This window comes from Pelmatolapia mariae, linkage group LG10_11 (assembly GCF_036321145.2).
Source record: "Pelmatolapia mariae isolate MD_Pm_ZW linkage group LG10_11, Pm_UMD_F_2, whole genome shotgun sequence".
NCBI lineage: Eukaryota > Metazoa > Chordata > Actinopteri > Cichliformes > Cichlidae > Pelmatolapia > Pelmatolapia mariae.
Window position 1 is genome coordinate 59,191,613 of NC_086236.1, and position 21,191 is coordinate 59,212,803.

Sequence of the window (21,191 nt, forward strand, 5' to 3'; positions counted from 1 at the left end):
CTGCACGCATTGTTTTGCATGTGCTTTTCAACTTGTACAGTAGACAAGACAACCCTCGCGCTTTTTTTGTATTTCGAGCTGCTCGGTCTCACGCGGCAGTAGCATGCACCGGGAGGGAATCCGAGCGGGCGGGCTTGTCCGACCTATTTCTGCCCAATCGGCTCCGGCGCAAGGGCGGAGCAGCAGCTCTCCGCGGGCCTATCAGTGCCCGAGCTGTGAGCAGACGGGCCTCGTCTCCGCGTGCCTCATACACGTGAGCCTGAGCTGCTATTGTACGCCGGCAGGCAACGTGCAGAAGCGTTCCTCTCGCCTGAAAAAACGGCGCACTCACGTTTTCCGTGGATTACAAGGAAGCTGGAAAAGTCATGCAGCAGTGCCTGAATATTAGAGAAAGCCAAATTATGCTCCAACGGAGAGCGCGAGCCTAAGCGCCATTAACCCCCAGCTTACAGCACAGTTAGCTGTTTCTCATGGTTTCTTTCCCATCACCATGGTGACGCTGAGACTAATTTACATATTTCCTGCTTCTTGTTTGATTTTTATTTTATTTTTTTTAAATAATTGTGGTTGTACCTGTCGGGAAAAACAACACAACCTGCTGCTCCCCTCGAGGTGTGGCACGAGGGGTAGGTGTGTCCTCATAAATAATTTAGGCGAAAATTGAGAGATCGGTTAAAGCCGGGCCCCGCCCCTCTCTCGAGGTGTGACGTCACGTGAACTGCCCGTGTCCATTCCAGCTGAGAGAAAGAGAGAGAAACGGGAGGAGGAGGAGGACGTCGCACGGCCCAAACACAGACCCGAGCCCGTGCGCCCGTGACTGGATCCACCGGATGAAAAAAAAAAAGTACAGACAGAAAGAGGAAACGACCCCCTCCAGCCTCTCCAACCACCCCCTCCCCACCGAGGGACAGCAGAGCGCGACAGCAGAGAAGCAGCAATACAACTTGTCATCTGACCACGTACAGCTCGCGTCGCTGGCTGTTTTTTTTTTAATGCTCCTCTTTCTCCACGACAGTTTTGTTTTGACGGAGGAAGTCTCTCTCTGCGATCTTCTTTCATTATTATAAGTATTTCTTTTTAAATTACCGCACCACTAACTCGGGATATCGCTCTTCAAGTTTTTACTGTAATATTTTTTCCTTGTGCGTGCAAAGTGTGTGTGCGGGATTTTCACGCCTTTGCAGTTTTATTATGGACAGTATTCCTAATCAGATGGTCTGACTGTCCCTCCCACACTGTTCTCCGAGAATAACAGCTTCATCTACAACATCTAAAGGCAATGGAGTACTTCGAGGAAAATATTTTTGCAGGGAAATAAGGAACTCTTTATATCTACAAGTGAAAGGTAAGAGTGTGAGTGTGTAATTTAAACTTTCTGACATAATGCCATGCCAATGTCATGACTGTAATTACAATATAACAGATGCTCTATTCTGCATAGATAAGTCTCAAAACTACCTTTCTGTATTTGCCCACCACCCCACCCCTCCTGTGCTCACAGCCACAGTCATCCAGCCTGCTTGTCCCATTGGTAGGTACTCCTGTCAGCTCGCCTCGCCCCTTCAAGTGCCCCAGGTGTGTTTCTGCGACCTGTCTGGTCCAGGATGTCCAGGCAACTCTCCCAGCTTCCGACCCCAGACCTCCCAGCTGGGGCAAGCCCACAGTTTGGAAGCTGTACTCAACCTGGAGGCTCCCTGACAGGGGGGCACCTCAACTCTATGGCAGGTCTGAAATCCCTCCTGCAGCACCCCATGAAAGGAGACCAGCGTTTAAAGAACCCATGCGATTCGAAAGGTGAGACGCTTCTGTGAATTTAATTAATAAAAGGTCAAAGTGTTGCTTTACCAGCATAATCTGCCTTCTTCTCTACGCAGTGGAAAAGCATGGATAAATCTTTTCCATCCACTACTACTGTTGTATAAAAATATGTACCATTATTAGTAATTTTTCATATGTAAAGGCCACAAAGGTTTCATGCCCCAGGACATGTGCTCAGGATGACTCCTCAGTGACCATGGCCAGATGAGCTGAATTATAATCCCTGATGCAACTTCAAATTAGGATCTAGATTACACTGGGTGATAACATGCTTTGGTTTAGCTGTAAATCTAAACCCATGCAAGCATGCGTTCTGGGTGCCTTTTCTCTGCCAAATGTATCCCTGGCTATTGTGAGATTTGTTCTGGAGTTTGTGTATACGTTATGACAGCAAATCGGTTTTGGCTGTTGGTTAATGCTGCAATTCAGCTACCATCTGGGCCCATCTGTGTTTCTGTGTGTGATTGTATGAGAGATAGGCGGAGAAGGGGATTTTGTAGAAGTGCATCGTTTGAATAAATCGGCCGTGCCATTTAGTTCTGTGCAAATACGAAGAGCTGATTTTTCGCATAAAGCAGCCAAAGCATGAACTATCCCAAGGCCACCTTCTTGTCCACTGAAACCTGTTAAAGTGACACCAAAAGTAAGCATTGTCATTTTTATATTCCACTAATAAGTCTGCTTTTTATTCCCGTCTGGCAGACAAAGACAGACTGGACCTCGATGAGGACTCCTTGGGAGTGTGCCCAATGAGGAATGGAAGTGGAATAGTCAACAGTAATAGCAGTAATGGCTGTGGAGGAGGTGGAAATGGAGGAGGAAACTTCAACCAGTTCCTGGGGCCTCTTTTGTGGGATCGCACTGTGCCTGCGGATGGGGGCCTCTTCCAGCTTCAGTATATGGACTTGGAGGAGTTTCTAACTGAAAATGGAATGGGCAGCATGCACAACAACAACAACAACAACAGCTCCTGTTCAGCCCAGATCCCCTCACAGAGCCCGCAGTCAGCTGTGCCCAACCAGAGCTCCCAGTGCCTACCACCCTCATCCCCACCTGGATCTTCATCCTCACCACCTTCTACCTCTTCTTCTCCATCTCTCATCGGTCTGGAGGTGGCTCAGCCACAGAATCTTCCAGGAGGAACCGACTGCCTGCATGGTGAGTTGACTAATATCGACTAGTTTGTTATGGCCAGTGCAGAGACTGGTTATTATCTAGGGATTGTCAAGATCACCTCACAGCAACAGTCGTGGAAAATGGTTTCCAAGCTTTTCAGAGTTGACAAAGTTTCACCTGCTGCTGGTCGACTAGCAGACCTTTCGGTTTAATAACAATAGTTGTGATGTAAACAGGGTTATGTGGAGTGTGGGCTAATGATTCAGGACTTCAACTGTTCTTGCTTCACAGTGACTATCATGGCGATCAAACATTTCGCTGTCCTGTGGGGTCAAGCTGAGGCCGTGAGATCACATGGTTATGTAAACAAAGTAAGCTTTAAAAAGAAAACAGAGTTTAAAATTTGCAGCTTAACCATGAAACCATGACCATTTGGTTGCATGGCTGCAAGGTAAAAACTGATTGGGAGAAAAACAAAAAGCTGAAGAGCAGTGAAGAACTTGAAAAGAAATAGGTAAAGCAAAATAAGGAGTCCTGAGCTATTTGATGAGTCAACTTCATAGCTATGACAAGAGAGTTTGGTGTAGTTTGGCATGTGATCTGTGCACTGCAGTGTACAACACAATCAGCATTCACTCCCGGCCAATAATGATTGTGCAGCAGGGTCAAAACAGTACACACAGAGAGAGAGAGAGAGACAGCAGTGTGTGTGGAGTGTTTGCGGTTGCGTGTCTTTAAATCTCTCCCCACTTCACACGCCACAGCCATGTGCACGCGTCATTACACGTGCAGAGGCTGGGAGTACTGGAGTGAGAGAACTAGAGGCAGGGCCAGCAGACATGTAGGAGGAGTCCACAGAGGAGAAGGAGGGGGGGGGGACAACAGGAAGAGTTTCCCTGTGCCTGCTGGACTTCACACCGAACATATGATCACCAATGAATGACAATAAGTGCACTGATATCAAGAGGGGAGCTTTATACTTTATGGGATCTTGACTGAAGACCTTTAATTCACTCCTTCAATTACAAAGCACTCGTTCATAAACTCTGATAAGACATTTATACTGCATGATAAAGGCTTGTGCATTTTTGATCAATGTCCCTTTGTTTAAAGTCTTATAATTACATCAAGATAGTCTAGATGCTATTTGCCTCCCATTAAGCCTCCCAAAGCTTATAAAACTAGAGTTTTAATGCTAAAATGCAACATCACAAAGGTACTCACAAAATATCGGACGGCCTAACGATGCACAATTATTAGGTAACCAAGGAGTATGACCCCTGTTTACCTTCGCAACGGTTTCGGGCTTTCTTGGAATGCTGTTGTACAAGTTCTGGAAAATGTGAGGGCACATGTCGGGCCATGTAATCAAAAATGAAATCCTGCTGTTATTTAACGGTGGAAACATGTGAACGAAAAATGCACCAAATCTCCTTGGCAAATCTGCGTTCCAGAGCTGCCCGAAAGTCAGAGGTGAGAGGTGGCAGTAAACTGCAGGGTCTTTAGGTTTTCACTCCAACAAAGCACCACAACAGGTGGTGGCACTACCTAGTTCCTGCTGTTGGGTTTAAGCAGCACGACACTTGGTTAACCATATCCACAAGAGCTTTCAGCAATACGTAGATCTGACTGCTGATTGTGCCCCGGTGCATCTACCACTTTAAATAGTTTTATTGTAGTGCGGAGGCATTGCCAAGGGAGTGTGAGTGAACAGTGTTCACCTGGTGTCAAAATATGGCCTCACATTACCTGTCTATTATATAGCCATTACTCATGCTGTAGGTTCTGTTATACTACAGATCCACAGGTAATATAGTTAGCAGCTGGCAGCACATACAGACCCACAACCTACGGGCTTGTTTTTCTATTAAACCACATTAAATATTCATTATATTCACCCTGGGTTTGATATTTGTCCATATTTGGGAGGCTGCAGTGCTGTGTTAAGTAGATACCTTGTTAGGTATCCAGCTAACACATAGAGGAGCTTTGAGTCAAGTTGACATCTCTGTTAAATTGCCTCAATTGCATGTGGACAGGCTTATACATTCACAACAAGGATGATGACTGAGCTGTCTGGAGTCACATAGAAGTTAAATGGAGGCTTGTGCTCTTTGAAAGAAAAGCCAGTTGAGTAAGGTGCATTGGCCCTACAGGGGGGTGGGCTGACACATCACCCTATGCCGGCCCCACTTAAAGAAACTGGATTGGAGAGGAGGGAGAACACATTATATAACATTTCCACTTATAGATTTTTCTATCTGCATTTGTTCTGGTTGTTAGCTTTGGTCCACAAGTACATTCTCAGCAGTTCATGTGATAAAACTTGTCACGGTTATGCTTTGGGCCAAGAGGTTTTGTGTAGTGGTGATTGTGTGTTATATATTCTTAAAGCAGTGGCCTGTGGACCAGAGGATTCACATCAAGACTGTGGTTATGCTTTTATTTTATCAGTAGCACACTCAGTGGGACATACAAAGAACTAATTTGATGTTAGATCCCCTTAACGACAGATGCATAATAAATTATACAGACGGGTAAGAAATGAAGAAGAAATCTGCACCCATTTCTGACATGGCACAGCTTTTCTGAGAGGTTACCTTTATCTCATGATGAAGTCTTTCCACCCTGATAAAAAGATAGATAGTACCTCCATCCATAGAGGTTAAGAGATCAGTGATCAGATCTCAACAAAGTGAACACTTTTTTAAAAAATAATGAAATGCTTTCCTCCATTACTGACAAAACAAATAAGGGAAAATACTGAAAAAAAAAGAAGGTTCCACTCCCCCATTAGTGTCTTAGAGATGTGGGTAATCTGTGCCAAGGTGCATTGAAGCTATGTTTTTGGCACAAGATGGCTAAATTCTTACTGAGACAGCTATCATTGGCTTTTCAATTAATTAATTTAGGTATTGCTTTAAACAGCTTGTTGCTTAGTTACATCCACAAATTTGTGCACTAAAAATTTGTAGATTACGTGATTGAATTATATTGCATTTGCTATTGTAGTATACTTTAAACATTACCTTGACTATGAAATCCTTTATCTGTCAGTGAAAGCTGACTGAATACTAGCCAACTCTCAGTTAAGGCCAAAGCAGTGTTTGTTTTATTAACAACGTAGCTCTCTGCTGCCATCTGGTGGTTATCATGGAGTGCTGCATATATTTTTTTATTTTTGTGGCTGATCTGTCAAAAAGTGTCAAAAAGTCTTCCACTAAAACTGTCAAAGTGTTTAGTGTACTTAGGTTTCTCTTCTTTTTAATTCTAGGGAGTCAGAGGAGAATGAATGACTCCTGTGAGTCACCCTCTTCTTCCTCTTCATCCTCCTGTCCACCTCTGCTCACACCCACTGGGAATGGGCCAGATGTGATCGGAATGTTTGACATGGATTCTTCAGACATGGCTATGTCCAACACGTCAGAAGAGCAGAACTTTGATCCCCGAAGGCACTCCTTCAGCGAGGATGAGCTCAAGCCCCAGCCGATGATCAAGAAGGCACGCAAGATCCTGGTACCTGATAACATGAAGGTGAGGCTGCTGAGGTATTCACAGCATTGATGCAAGTGGCTTACATGCTGTTTATGCCCTGAGACTGAAGTATTTTGAAAGCAGCTAAACAGTAATTAAATCAGTTATTTTTAAAATTTGTATCGAATTATTTTAATGTCATAAAATAGTGAAAATGCCATCTAGATTTACCAGAGATAAAGCCTTGAGAGGCTCAAATGGTTAATACACTGTCCACATTGTTTGAGATTCATTTATCTGATGACTAATGGGGCAATTATCCAGCTATGATCATGGAAAATGATCAGTTGAGGAAAATACTGGAGAGAGCTAAGCTGTTTACCTGATATATTTATTTTTATCAGAAATGAGCACACGCCTGGGTCTGCATTCATATTTTACATTGTTAGCGCTTCAGTTTAATGAAAACAGTGTAAAAGGCAGAACAGTTTCACAATGAAGGCATCCGATAATGCACAAGCAACAAACACGGGAGCTGCAAAATAAAAACAGAGATTACATAAACAAAAAGCCCAGTATAAGTTATAAGATTGATGACTTGTAACTGAGTATAAAGAAGTATAAACTGCAAATCGTCACTCTGTAGTTTATGGAAGCCCATAAAATATTCTACAGCCAGAAAAAAAAAAAAGCAAGACAGCAATTCAGTTTTTTAGCAGCTGTGTGTGGCACATGCAGGTTGTTTGCTTACTTTATTTGCTGTCAGACAGGAACCAGTAACCAAATTCTGAGGATGTGGTATGCAAATAAACAACAACAACAACAAAGAAGTGTCTTTTCATTGCCAAACACCCACATAGCTGTAGAAGTTAGGCTAGAAAAAGCACTACACACTTCTTAAGAAACAAGTCAGAACGGTCACTGATTCTTTTCTTTATACATTTTATACCTAATAATCCTAAAATTCCCCAATAAAAATAAGTGGATTGCATTGGTGGATGCTGAATAATCCATATGTGCTGTTTTTTTTCTTCGGTCCTTTTGTAGGATGAGAAGTACTGGACCAGGAGGCACAAAAACAATGAAGCGGCAAAGCGCTCCCGGGACGCCCGCCGTCTCAAGGAGAACCAGATATCAGTGCGCGCCGCCTACCTGGAGCGAGAGAACGCCGCCCTCCGACAGGAAGTGGCCGAGATGAGGAAGGAACTGGGCCGGTGTCGTAACATACTTAGTAAATACGAGAACCGTCTCGCTGACCAGTGATGGTAGCACGGAGAAGAATCAGGACGAGGAGAAATATAAGCTGGATTCAATCTAAGACTCTGAATTTCTGGGGTAACCTGATGGACATAAAGGGGGTCAAGCTGATTATGATTATGATGATGACGATGATGATGATGTTGATGATGAATGTATAAGACGAGGAGAAGGTTTGTGCATTGAAGCTCAGGTGTCTTGTTTCGTTGAGGTGTCGGCTCTTAAAAGTGGCGGACAGAGAGAATAATTTAACAGATGAAAGATGTGACTTTTAAGAGTTTTGTTATTGGAGAATTGTATATTTTTATAATACTTCAGAAAAATTAGAGGGAGAGCAAATTACAGAATAATTTTGTATATTTTCTACATGATGAGGACACAGAGATGGGGGAAAGCTGCGGTAAATATCTTTTTATCATAGTTGAGTCAGGAGATGCTTAACAGGTTGTCAGCCATCGATGGTTTTGTTTTTGTTTTTTTGTGTTTATAATTATAGCCAGGATGCAGCAGCAGGGTTGAGAAGGCATGTAACAATTGTAATATAGAGAGCAAAATTATCTTAAAGACGTGTAGTTCTACATTTTGTGGATTTTACTCAAGCACTTAATTTGTTTCCTTTTATGTTTCTGTCACTGGGGATGCTTGAGGGAGACAGAATGAGAGACACCATGTATACAGTCCAGCTCTATCCTCTTGGCCAGTCTCGTATATTATTTTCTATTAGAACAACTTCACCCCCCTTCCCCCTGCTAACAATATTAGCTCTTTTTACCTTGGTTTTAACTTTATGAGACTGGTACATCTTCCTCTAGCCCATATTTCTGTGTATTGCTCTTTTACTTTTTCACTATCCCAGTGGAAGTGCTTTCAATCTGCTCTGGTGTTTTTAGATATTTCCCGAGCCTGTGGAAGCCTGTTGTGATGCCCTGGGTAACTCTGCTCCTCTTCATCCTCTCTTTGAATTGCTCCCCTGTTTCTATATCCGACGTCTCTATTTCTGTCTGCTCCCACTTGCAGCCAGTCCTTTGACAGTTATGTGCAAACTCTTCCCAATGCATTTTGTCTTTGTGACTCTCTTGCACCTGAAAGGTGCACAGAGCAGTTCAATCTCAGTGTTGTAACATATTCTGCAGTAGTAATCAATCGTCCCTGTAAAAACACACGTTGTTACTTTACTGAACACACTTTAATTAGCATTATTACAGGGGTGTGGTGGGGGGAAGGGAGGGGAATTGTTGTGTATATTGGATAGGCCTCTACTATTTTGTGTATTTGATGTATTCCAGGAGATGGGTTGAGTACCCCCATTGAGTGGAATGTGTTAATTTCTCAGATTTCTGGGAGAAATAAAAGCCAAAATGTTGATCCTATGTCGATCCACGAAACTTGTTGCTATTTAGTGCTTTTTCAATCCTGTTATTGCTCCTTCCTTTTTACTGTATCTATGAACTTCTCTGTGTACCCAACAACACCTACACAGGGGCATGGTACACTATGTTATGCTCCCTGGGGGAGGGACGACTAGTAATAGTGTGATTTTTAATCCTCCAATGACCATGATGAGTAGTTACCATTACAACTATTATTATTGTTATGATTATTATGATTATCCCTCTTATTGTTGTTGTTCTGTATTACTGAATGTTTTTTTTCTTTCTTTGGATGATCTGTTGCACCTTGAAACATCTTTGATCTTCAGAGTTCCTCAGAAAGACTTTTCAAATGGAAAAACAAAACAAAACAAAACAACCCCAGTCTCGGCTATTTGCACCAGTCTTCGGACCCACATTTATCCACTTCTTCTACAGAGACTTCTGTTTTCTTTGACCGTGGATTTCACAAACGTGGCTCAGTAACTTGAACATGATGTTCACTCAGACCTACTTGACCTTTCATCATGACCGTTTTCTCACCTGTGCATGGACTGTGCACACTACTGATACGCTCCTTGTTGGTTTATCTGCCTTTATCACCTCATTCAGTGATTGTTTGCTCTCCTAACAGGATTTTAGTCTCCTGTATCTTCACCGATGTGGTTGATAACTCTTATAGTGACTCTTAACTGATCAACTGCCCTGCTGCATCAGTAGTGTCGATGATGCCCAGCCCACCAGTCAGTGCTGGTTGTTTGGATGTAGTATGAGATTTCCTCCTCCCCCCCAAAAAACACAAATAAAAGATTGTTCTCATTCATCACTGCGCTGTTTGTGGTTGCTTCAACTAATCCAGAATTGAATCAAAGCCCAGTTTTGAAGGCAAGACGACAAAGGTTAAAAATTCAGGGGAACTGTGACTTTTTTTTTTTTTTTTACTTAAGCTGATAACCAGACTGTGATACGTGGTGAAATGCACCATGTTGTTTTGATATCCTCCCTGTTTGTTCACATTGTGTACATTCCTTAATAGGCAAAACAGTTCAAATACCAAGTCTTGCCCAACTGAGGCAGTTCTGGTTCCTGCAAATAAATTTAAAGAGTGTTTTATGCATTTTATAATTAAATGCACACTACGTTTAAGAAACTGAGTTAGAATATATAAGGTAAGATAAAAGAAAAGTTTACATGATGGGCTATGCTTAAGATAAAGCATTAAAAAAGTCACACTGACCTACTTTGGTGCTCTCTCTCACACACACACACACACACACACACACGCACACACACACACACACACACACACTCACACACACATATATTGCATCCAATATATCAAGTCAAATCTATCAGTTTCTTCCTTTTATAGCATTTCCTGTTTGTTAATTCTCTGTGTGGACAGTAGTTATGTATATGTCACCCCTTTTATCTGTTGTCTCAACAGAAATGGGTGAAAGGTCCTTCAGAGTGGAATTTTCCTCACTTTTCTCCTCCTCAACACGAACCAGATGTGTGCTCCTGGGCTGTACCCTCTCTCTCTCCACCTCTCCCTCTCTTTCTCTTTGGACCTCTCCCTCTTTCTCCCCCTCTCCCACCCTTTGTTCCCCCCTTCCTTAAAAATGCTGCATCTGCGTGTCCCTTGCTCATATCGTCTGAGGCCTCGCTCCAAAGATGGACCATGCACTGCTGCTGCTGCTGTCCATGTGGGCTCTGACTGGAACCGTATCCCTGCAAGATTCAGGTAAGACCTCCATCACTTTCACCTGGAAGAGCACTGATCCCTGCTTACACAGTTAACACAGCTGGACTGAATGATCTTTAGTGATGCCATTAGGATTTTCCCTGAAATGCTTCATCTTTCTCTAAGTTGTAGTTTGAAGTTTAGGTGAGCACATAGCTCGGATACAGACGTACGCAATTAGTCAGTTGGAGTTAGCACTTTAAAAGTGGACTAATGGCTTGGCAAATGTTGGTCATAGTGTACTAATTAAGAAACTAAGACTTTATTTTAATGTTTATTTTGTATGTATATTTTGCACGTAGCCTACATCATAAATGTATGGCTTTCTAGTCAGTAGTTTGTGATTGCAAAGCTGTTTTGGATCATTGTTTACCTTCACATGAACAGTTCCAAGTCTTCCATAATACTGGCCTGCATTTCATAGTGACTAATTAGTTATATAATATCATAGGTGCTAAATATGTACGCCATGTCTGGAACGATCATGTGCTGCGTATTCATGTTTGTGTGCACATGTACTTTTGGGCAGAGTGAATATAGCAGCGCACACATTTTCATTCTGAGAATCGAAAAATGGGGCACTGAGTTTGTTTCCCCCACATTCCCTCCCCTTTTCCGTCTCAAATGACGAGGTCATGTTGATGTTTATGTACAGTAATTCACTGTGGTTTTTATTATGCGACTGGAGTATGACTCAGAATTGCATGAATTGCATTTTAGATAAAGTTTCTCACACAAACACGCTCACTTTTCAGCGAAGAACAAGATTGATAGCTGAAAGGCACAGAGCAGCAAAGCCTGCCATCGAAATACCTCTTCGTTCTGCAACCTGGGTGGCAAGTGTTTGCCCGGCCACCCACACTGAATTTGCTTTCCTTCACAGAGAAAACAGAGCAGAATTGGCAAACAAAATCTCTTTACGACACAGCGTTTGTCTTTTTTTCCCTTTTTTTTATGGGGGGCCATGAATGAAATAGGAGTAAACAAAGGGGCAATTACTGTGTAACAGTGTGTGGGTATCACAACAGGGTCATGTCCGGAGAGGCTTGTGGGAGAGGAGGGAAGGAGGACGTGTCCGCGACCCTGCAAAGCTGACAGTGACTGTGGCAGCAAACGCCAGTGTCTGTGTGACGGCCAGTGTGGTCTCAGCTGCGTGGCTCCAGGTAACTATTTGTATGCATGTGTGCTGTCAGTTCTCACTTTGAAAAGCATTGTGGGCTTAGCCATTAAAAGGGTGTGTGTGTGTGTGTGTGTGTGCAAATGCATACGCATACGCAGCTGTGCCAACATACATCAGTGCGTGTGTGTGTTTTTTGATGGAAAATAAAATAAAAGCCTTATGCCAGTGCTGAACAGAAGCTTTTTATTATGCTTCTGTGCTGTAAAAGGGAGCACTGTGCGTGTATCCAGACTCATTATACAGCCTCATTTGTGCTCTTTTCATTTGTCTCCTGCACATTCTCTGAATTGTTTTGTTCCCTGCCTCTTGTTTTCTCTCCTCTCTCTGGACCATCTCTTTCATCCTCAGGTCGTACTTGTCCCTGGCCTCTACCCCACAGTGAAAACTCAGAAGCTCGCCTCCTCTCTCCCACTCACTCCTTTTCTGCCCTGCTTGAAGTGCGCTGCAAGCCAGGATTCACATTGCCCAGCGGCATGGATGTCACTATTCGCCGTTGTCAGGGTGACCGACAGTGGAGTGGCGATGAGCCCATCTGCACAGGTAGGTTTGAGGTCACGGGAAAATGTTCTTTGGTTCTTTTGGGTTTCTTCCTGACAGGTAGTGGTCAGCTGGAGGTCTATGCAGTGAACACACACAGCTGTTTGTGGGTGTATATGTGAGACGGAGAGAGAAATCCAGAAACCCCTCTGTGATTTGTGTCAACGTAGACATTGCACAACTGGGACCTATTCTCCCCATCACCATAGCAACCAGAGCCTCGGTTATTCAGAGTGGGTCTGAAGATTTTACCATTGAACTGTCGAGAACTTTAAAAAGGAGACAAAAGCTGAATACACAGCTGTGTCTGTGCATGCATACAGTATGTCTTACATGTTTCTTATCTTAAACACAAAGAATATGCATATCAAAAAATATGTGTGCAAGAACATATACGTGTGCAACATTTAGAGGTAAACAAGTACAACACAAAGATACACAAGCATGTTTTTTTTGTTTTTTAGAAAACAAAAATGTAGAATGTCCCAGAGCATCCCAAGCTGCTTTTTTTTTACTTCATGGGTCATTTTGAATAATCCAACCTTTGGATTCTTTCATAAGATTCATAAATGCCACGTTACATGTAAGGGCAAATAATTTGGAATTTATGGACCAACTCAGAAAGTGGAAGAATTACAACTGTTTACTTACTGACATTCAAATTAGTGGCAAAAATAGTGTTACAGAAAAACAGTGTGAGCGAGTCATTAACAGATGTGAAACACCAGAGAAAGACTTCAAGCTAGATAGAGCTAATATTTCTAATCAGCTAGTTAGCCTTCTAGATGGATCATACATTTCTTATCACTCATTAGTTATTGTGTTACTGTGTTAGATGATGGTACAAAACACACCCGCATGTTCTCCCGATGTCTGCAGGGTTCTCTGGCTTCCTCCCACAGTCCAAAGACACACAGTTAGTGGGGTTAGGTTAATGGAAAAACTCTAAATTGCCCAATGTGAGTGCAATTGGTTGTCTGTGTCTATGTGTTAGCCCTGCCTGCAACAGACTGGCAACCTGTCCAGGTTGTACCCTGCCTTTTGCCCTAAGACAGCTGGGATAGGCTCCAGCCCCCCACGACCCTGAAAAGGATAAGTGGAAGAGAATGGATGGATGGATAAATAAAACTAATGGCAGCCTCTGTAGGACTCTATATAGCCTTCTAAACTAAATCACAAACATGTTGAACTGCCATGACAGAAATGGAGAGCACACAACTGCCAACAAAGAAACACTTTATTTTTAATAAAAGAAACATAAAGAAAGAATTAAAACTAACTATGGTGTATGAAGTCAGTCCTGTTGGGGGTGGATGCAACATTATTTCGTGCAAGAAAACAAACTAAGGAGCAATTACAACCAAAAACAGCCTCTTACAAAGGAGAGACAGTAATTGAGCTCTGAGGGCTTTTACAGATCATTGGCACACTGGGCTCAGGTGTTTCCAGTGATGCTAATTGGGAACAAACCACACCTCCTCTCCAGTACCTGCTGGAAAGATCTGCCACACAGAAAGCAGAAAGGTAGGCAGTGTGTTTGGTGCTATAAACAGATGATTCCCTGTTTCCTACGCTGAGATTTATCTTTTATTTATTTATTTTTTTGCCACGCAGAGCTGAGTCAAAATTTAAAGTTATTATCTCAAAAATGTCAATTTCCTCAGTGGTGAGTCAATACGTCACAAATTAGAGATAATAACCTGAAATTTTAACTTATAGATGACAATTTATTTATTACAGTGGCTTCCATAGCAACAGGACTACCATACACAAGAGCTGAGATGAAAATGTGCTCACTATAGCAGACTTGCTTCTTGTCTGCAGCTCATGTGTGTGTTTTTGGAAACTGTGTTTGTAACGTTATTTGCTTGTTTCAGTTGTATTTATGCTGCTGCTGAACTAGAGGGCAAGATGCAGTCTACATATGGTCAAAATTATAATGTAAGGCTAGACAAAATAAACCTACCACAAAAACCAACAAGGCAAAAAGACTAATTACGGCCTCAAAGTGTAATCACGCATAAACACAGGTTCAACTAAAACTTTGCTCATGCTGTGTTTAAAGATATAGGTTGGTACTAGATCTATAATAAACATGTGACCAGCGTATTGGAAATGGAAAGGCATTTATATAGTACTCTTCTGGTCTTACTGACCACTTAAAGCGTTTTAGACTGCAAGCCACATTTAACCATACATTTGAAACCTAACATGCCTGTCTTTGCTCTGTGGGAGGAAGACGGCGTCCTCGGAGGAAACCCACGCAGACACACAGAGAACATGCAAACTCTGCACAGAAAAGCCTCGGGAAGGTTTGAACCCAGAACCTTCTTGTGCTAAGGTGAGCGTGCTAACAAAAGAGAGAGAGAGAGGGAAGAACAAATGCACATAACAGCTGTAGTCAATTCAAAGAGAGCAAGTTCAAAGGCCTTCGATTCATGTTAATTTACAACCAAAGTGCTTCTCTGCCCCAAGGTAACTGTGTTGTTCGAATCAGGCTTGTGAGCGGCAATGTAAACTGACAACAGACACCAGAGTTTATAAAAAATACATTGCTTATTTAAATTATTACATATCCAAAGTTAAAACCCAGAAGACAGGGTGTTAAAAAGCAAACCCACTTGAAGACTACTGCACTGCCACTGCAAGCACTGTGGGCTGCAGATATTTTGTGTTTCTGTCTCGTGAAATATAGAAAAATAAGCGTTGATTCTGAATTGATTTCAAACAAAAGGCATCCTCACTACTTCTCCTCTATAAAGTTGCAGCGTGCAACATAAGGTTCTTCTCAGTATCTCCCCAGATCTGATCAGTACTATTGCTTAGGTCAACCTGTCAACGCTCATGATAACAATGTAATTCAGTTTTAAAGGTCTGAGGCCTGTTACATTAATCGCCCACCTGCAGCTACATGCTTTCCTAGAAATCCTCAACCCTGCTGCGTTTCAGTCTCACCCTCAGGATTTTTTCACCAATTCAGAGATGAAATAAGGATACAATTCTCAGCTCGCTCGTAGAGTATCCTCCTTCTGAGAGACAGGCAGAAGGTAGGTGGGTTTAGAGCGTGTGAGAGTGTTTGTATTGTGTGTCCTTTGCATGTGTGTTAGAGTGTGAGCCGAGCTCCTTCATGCCTGCTGAGAGGCAGTGGGCGGCAGATCACTGTCAAAGTGGCACGGAGCTGCGTGCACGCTGCGCCAGCGAGAGTGAATGTGGGTCTGCTGTGAGTGAGGGTGTGCGTTTAACAACACGTAGAGAGGTAGATGTGTGTGTGTGTGTGTGTGTCGTCCAAGCATTACTCATGCTGGGGACATGCCTTCCTTATGGGGACAAAAATCAAATCAATGCATTTAAAATCAATCTAGTTTAACATATAGATGTGAGGGGTAGAGTAAGGTTGGGTTTAGGTGAGGATTAGGCAAATAGTAGTCATAGTTGAGGTTGAAATAAGTCTCCAGGAAATTAATGTGTGTCAATGCGCTGTGAAGTCAGAGATACACGACTGTGTTTGTGTGTGTTTGTGTGTGTGGGCGACAGATTACAGTCTGAAAGCTCTCTTGCTCACGCTGCTCGAGGCCTTTCTGTTCCCAGTTCTCTTCTCCTCTGCTCTTTCTTCTCATCCTCTTTTCCTCTCATCTCTTTCTCCTCTCATCCGCTTCCATCCGAGGCCTCTGATAAGGTCTCTCTCTACAATAGGAGCCAAGGACAAGTGTGCAGCTCTAGGCTTTTCAGCTTGTGTTGTGTGGATATGTCTCTGTGTATATTTTTATTGGAAAAAACCCCCCCGTAGTATAAAGAGGTCTAAAGTATATGGGAACCGTGGTGTACCGTTACATCTTTCATCTCGGTCTAATTGGTGCATATTTAACGCTGTTTCATTGCATAAAAAAATTTAAAAAAATCACAGTTTTACAGTTTTTAAAAGATGAATTTGGTATACCTGCTTTATAGCACTTTGGTGCTGCAGCCTGTGTGGGTGGCAGCGGTACAAGGTAGGAGCAGGGCGGTATGTGAAAACAGAACTCAGCTTCGGGCTCTCAACTGCAGCCAAACAGAGTCGTAACTCTCCCTCTCCCATAGGTCCCTTTACATTCTCACATTAATGTTTCTCGGTTTCAGATACCAAGATAGCCCTCGGGCGAGCGCTGTCTCTGCCTTTCAAAGCCGTGTTCAGTTTTGAAACCCCGCGCTTGATGCAGCTCAGGTCACTCCAGCCTCTCTCCAAGCACCACTCTTGATATTTATATTTCCACAAGCGTGAGGCACTCAAACATCTAGGAATGAACAATGCCAGGTGTTATACAATCACAGTTAGAGCTGTGAGCTCGGGGACGTGCGGGGTGGCGTTTCACCTGCTCGTCGAACTTTGATTTATTATCTAAGAAGGCCTGTTTCAACTTGAATAAAACAAGACACTGTGTCAAACGCCTCTGTGGGTCACAAAATATATGGAAACCTTGGTTAATACAAGTCAAATGAGATAACATGATGGCTGGTCCTGCTCTCTGTTTTTCTTCCTGTTTCATTTCCTTCAGGTTTTTTCTCGATTTCCTTCACACATGGGACCAGTTTGTATTCAGGGCTTTTTGTCACAGTGACTCCTTAAGACGCAGCTATTTTAACCCAAACTACCATCTTTTCCTAAAACTAGCTATTAGGTCATCATTGCCCAAAACTAACCAAACTATACTCTGATAGCAAACTCTAATAGTAGATTTTACCTTTCTTATCACATCTATGTCACTCAATCGAGTGCTTTTTTTGGGGTCATTGTTAGTCATTATTATCATCCACTTAATATACTTAATGTATTGGAAACAAATGCATGAAGACATGTATGCTATTGAATGCTTTACTCTTGCAATGACTGCAGTGGATCGTAAACACTTTTGTGCAGTCTGATCTTTAGATGTTTATATGTACTCCTGCAGTCTGTAATGCCTATGATTATAGTTAGTTAGCAGATAAATGGAGTAGAGTAGACTGGGTCTTTTCTGCCACTGAAAAATCCTGCAACAACAACACAATAAAAATATTAATGTTTTTCATAAAAAGTGCAATATTTGCCAGTGAAGTGTAGCTTAGAGTCAGCGTACCAGCAGATACAGAAAAGAAACTGTATTTGGAGAATGACAAGGGTGACTGTGTGTATTTTGACTTTGTACACTGACTTACCATTTTGTGGTTATATCTTGCTAGTACTGAGCTGGACCCCCTTTAACCTTCAAAGCTGCCTTAATCCTTCGTGGCATAGATTTATCAAGGTGCTGGAAACATTCCTCAGAGATTTTGGTCCATATTGATGTGACAGCATCCCACTGTTGCTGCAGCAATAAAGGGATGGACATGGTTAGCAACAATACTTTGGTACACTTTGGCATTTAAAGGATGCTCAGCACACCCAAAGTGTGCAAAGAAAATATCCCTCTGGAACATCATACCCCCACCACCAGCCTGAACTGCTGATACAAGGCAAGGAATGTTGCAGCAAGAATCGAGACTCATCAGATCAAGCAACATTTTTTTTCAGTCTTCTACAGTCCAGCGTTGGTGAGCCTGAGTGAACTGAAGGCACAGTTTCCTCTTCTTAGGTAACAGGAGCAGTATATGTTATGGTCAGCTGCTGCTGTAGCTCATCTGCTTCAAAGTCCGATGTGCTGTGCGTTGAGAGAGGCTCTTCTGCATATCTTAGTTGTAACACGTGGTTATTTGAGTTACTGTTGTTCTACTATCAGCTTGAACTATTCTCCTCTGACCTTTGGCATCAACAAGACATTTTCACCCAGAGAACTGGCTACGAGTGGATATTTTCTCTTTTTCAGACCATTCTCTGTAAACTCTAGAGATGGTTACGGTGGAAAATCACAGTAGATCAGCAGTTTCTGAAATAAACAGACCAGATACAGAGTCACTTGAAACACCTTTCTTTCATATTCCGATGCTCCATTTCAACTTCAGCAGGTCGACTCGATCATGTCTACATGATCAAATGCACTGGCTTACTGCCATGTGATTGGCTGATTACATATTTGCATTATCAAGCCGGTGAACTGATGTACCTAATGAAGTGGCCAGTGAGTGTATTTTATAGATAACGTGTTTAACCTGCCATTCACTGCCTCTTGTCTTCTTTGACTATCAGAGTCACCTGAACCTGCTGCTGTCCAGACTTGCCCTCTGCCCGAGGAAGTGATCAACACCTTCAGCATTCAGGGAGACGCTGCTGTAGGAACTTCCATCCGCTACAGCTGCCTGTCTGGGTGAGGGCAGGGTTAATGCTGAGTGTGAATGTGCGGGGGTCTCAAAACTTGAAATGCCACAGAGATGGAAATGGAGGAAGTGAGAGAACGGAGACGGAGTGTGAAGAAGAGGGAGGGAGTGAAGGGAAGGCTTGAATACAGCAGAGGTGTGATGAGCAATGAATGGCAGGGAATTCATTTTGATCTCCCAGCTGACGATCTCTCCATTGAGCTAACTAGGTCATTACAGTCTAATCTTGTATTGACTCCCCTTTACGCACTGACTCATCTCACAGGATAAGATGAGCCTGAGTGGATGTGTCAGCCAGAGAACTGTGCACACAAAATTTAGTCACTCTCAAAGAGAGACGGTGGAAAAAGGAAACATTTACACCTTTTTCTCCATCACATTTAGTCAGTACTGTACATGTCGCACCACCATCTGTCTCCATCACTCTTTCCTTTTTCTCCTGCAGGGCGGATATAGTGGGGAGCAGGGAAAATTTCTGCCAGAAGAATCAGACCTGGCAGTATCCTCACCCCATCTGTAAAAGTAAGTGTACAGGGCGTCCTGTGCTGACTAACCATCATGTGTGCTACGTTTTCTTCACTCTCAGTGTAACTTCATCCATTTTTAGCAGGTTAGCAGAAAATGCTTGAGTAGCGAATGATCAAACTGAGTCTGAAAATAACATCGGCTCAGAAATGGTTTGTTTTTCCATCATTTGTAGCATGCATGCATTTCTGAGAGCTGATATTTAAGAAATACTGAATCAGAGAAGCCAGACAGAAACACACAGACGCTCTCAGGCATACATCTTTCAGGAGCTACTGCTCCGTTTTGTAGTGCTTCTCTGCCATCGTGTGGTCAAACCTGGGATTTCATGGCCTGTTTAACAGAAATGGAAAATTCTTTGAGGATAGTTCTCGAATCAGGCCAACGGGAGTATGGCTGGGCCTGCCATTTATTAAAACATGTTAAAGATAAGAGCGAGGTTACTTCAGTGGAGTTTCAAGGTTTTAAACAATGATGAAAAATTGAGCAACTGTGCATTTGTCCTGTGAAATAGTAACTCTGCTCCTGTGTTTTAAATGTCAGCAAATCTTCTGATTAAGTTTACTGATAAACCTGCTTTCTTCACTAGAAGTGTACTGCCAGCCTCCTACAGAGGTGGAGCAGGGCTATGTAGTGGCTGTCCAGAAGACTGAGTATGAAGTGGGCTTTGACATCCACTACCTGTGCAAAAAGAACTTCCTCCTGGATGGACCCCAGATGATCACCTGTCTGTCCAATGGCAGCTGGAGTGCGTCGCCCCCGCACTGTAGAGGTGAGGAACGATCCAATCTAATATCCTGTTTAACAAAGCTGAAGTAAAATGTAGAGAGACACCTTTGCATAAAGTCCTAGAAACTCAAATAAATGTGCACCTACACATGGCAATTAATAAACACAGCATTACGTGTCTGATGTTTATATGATACTTTCATACCTTGTTGGTCATCCTCACAGCTCGTTGTCTCATTCCTGCTGAGCGAAGCCGCGTGGTGATTGGTGGCGTGAAACGCTGGCCGTTTGATGTTACAGATGCCATGGTTCCCCACGGGGAAAACGTGACGTTCTCCTGCAAACATCCTCGTAAGCAATGCAGCTTCACCGCAACCCAGACCTGCTTTAACGGAAAGCTGCAGACACCAGCCTGCTACCTTGGTAAACCTGCACCAGCCGCCGTGCCCGGCTCTTTGTCATCTGTAACTAACATCTGTAACGCCATGAAGTGTTTCTAATAGTTGTGCAATCTTATCGTTCTTCAGAGCCAACGTGGTTGCAGTATAAACTCTTTCCTCATCGGCTGGTCTCGGAAATTGAAGCATGCGAGCCCGGCGATGTGGAGTAATGACCTGCACGTCTGATCTAGACCCACCCAGCGCTCATGACAGACACTGTGCCACAATTCGAGCACTTCCAAAACACACGCCCTCCGTACACCTCCTCCCTGACCGCTCTGCAGCTTCTCTGTGACCATCAGAGCTACAGTTACGGCATGTTAGATGCAGGGACTATTTTTTTTATTTCACAGCTTTTGTGGATCAGCAGCCTAAGATGTCTTGGCCTTGGCCTCACGGGGTTTCACCACTGCTCTCAACTTTTCTCTCTTTGCCCTGAATACTATTCAACTGCAGGCATAACTGTGAAGTAATTCAACCAAATTGTGCCATAGGTGCAATCTATATGCAATCATGACTGTGTGTGTGTGTGTATAATACAGTAGTACCAGCTATACCCCTGACGATACCTTCATATAGCCTAATTCATAATGACTCGACTCTGTGATGTTTCACTGTGTGATCTTTTTTCTTCTGTTGAGCCCGACGCATCAAGTCTCAAAGCTTGTAAGTTTTTAACATGAGAGATTTGAAATAAAATATTGTCAAAATGCTTTGCTCTCCAGCTCTTTGAT

At 42.9% G+C, this 21,191-nt stretch overlaps 2 protein-coding genes across 3 annotated transcripts; both read left to right on the forward strand.

Moving 5' to 3' along the window:
• Positions 1-726: 726 nt before the first annotated feature.
• dbpb (D site albumin promoter binding protein b) lies at positions 727-9,858 on the forward strand. 2 transcript variants are annotated; one of them, XM_063485894.1, is made up of 5 exons: positions 727-1,345; positions 1,536-1,794; positions 2,521-2,976; positions 6,209-6,468; positions 7,456-9,858. In XM_063485894.1, the coding sequence occupies exons 2-5, from the start codon at positions 1,605-1,607 to the stop codon at positions 7,669-7,671; spliced, it is 1,122 nt and encodes a 373-aa protein (XP_063341964.1). In that variant the 5' UTR covers positions 727-1,345; positions 1,536-1,604; the 3' UTR covers positions 7,672-9,858. The 2 variants fall into 2 exon arrangements, with proteins under 2 accessions (XP_063341964.1, XP_063341963.1); XM_063485893.1 differs by having other exon boundaries at positions 729-1,345; positions 1,502-1,794.
• A 793-nt stretch (positions 9,859-10,651) lies between these two features.
• Positions 10,652-21,179, forward strand: ntd5 (ntl-dependent gene 5). The gene is made up of 8 exons (XM_063488349.1): positions 10,652-10,779; positions 11,808-11,942; positions 12,308-12,499; positions 18,636-18,753; positions 19,209-19,285; positions 19,878-20,060; positions 20,243-20,440; positions 20,545-21,179. Exons 1-8 carry the CDS (start codon positions 10,710-10,712, stop codon positions 20,625-20,627), a joined length of 1,056 nt encoding a protein of 351 aa, XP_063344419.1. The 5' UTR covers positions 10,652-10,709; the 3' UTR covers positions 20,628-21,179.
• Positions 21,180-21,191: the final 12 nt, after the last annotated feature.

What these genes read in the sequence shown, in the direction of transcription:
- dbpb (XM_063485894.1), top strand. Translation starts at nt 1,605, where the DNA reads ATGTCCAGGCAACTCTCCCAGCTTCCGACCCCAGACCTCCCAGCTGGG. An exon ending in GAACCCATGCGATTCGAAAG is followed by an intron (nt 1,795 to 2,520) that starts GTGAGACGCTTC and finishes CCCGTCTGGCAG; the next exon opens with ACAAAGACAGACTGGACCTC. An exon ending in TGGTACCTGATAACATGAAG is followed by an intron (nt 6,469 to 7,455) that starts GTGAGGCTGCTG and finishes GTCCTTTTGTAG; the next exon opens with GATGAGAAGTACTGGACCAG.
- ntd5 (XM_063488349.1), top strand. Translation starts at nt 10,710, where the DNA reads ATGGACCATGCACTGCTGCTGCTGCTGTCCATGTGGGCTCTGACTGGA. An exon ending in CGCTACAGCTGCCTGTCTGG is followed by an intron (nt 18,754 to 19,208) that starts GTGAGGGCAGGG and finishes TTTCTCCTGCAG; the next exon opens with GGCGGATATAGTGGGGAGCA. An exon ending in TCCTCACCCCATCTGTAAAA is followed by an intron (nt 19,286 to 19,877) that starts GTAAGTGTACAG and finishes TTTCTTCACTAG; the next exon opens with AAGTGTACTGCCAGCCTCCT.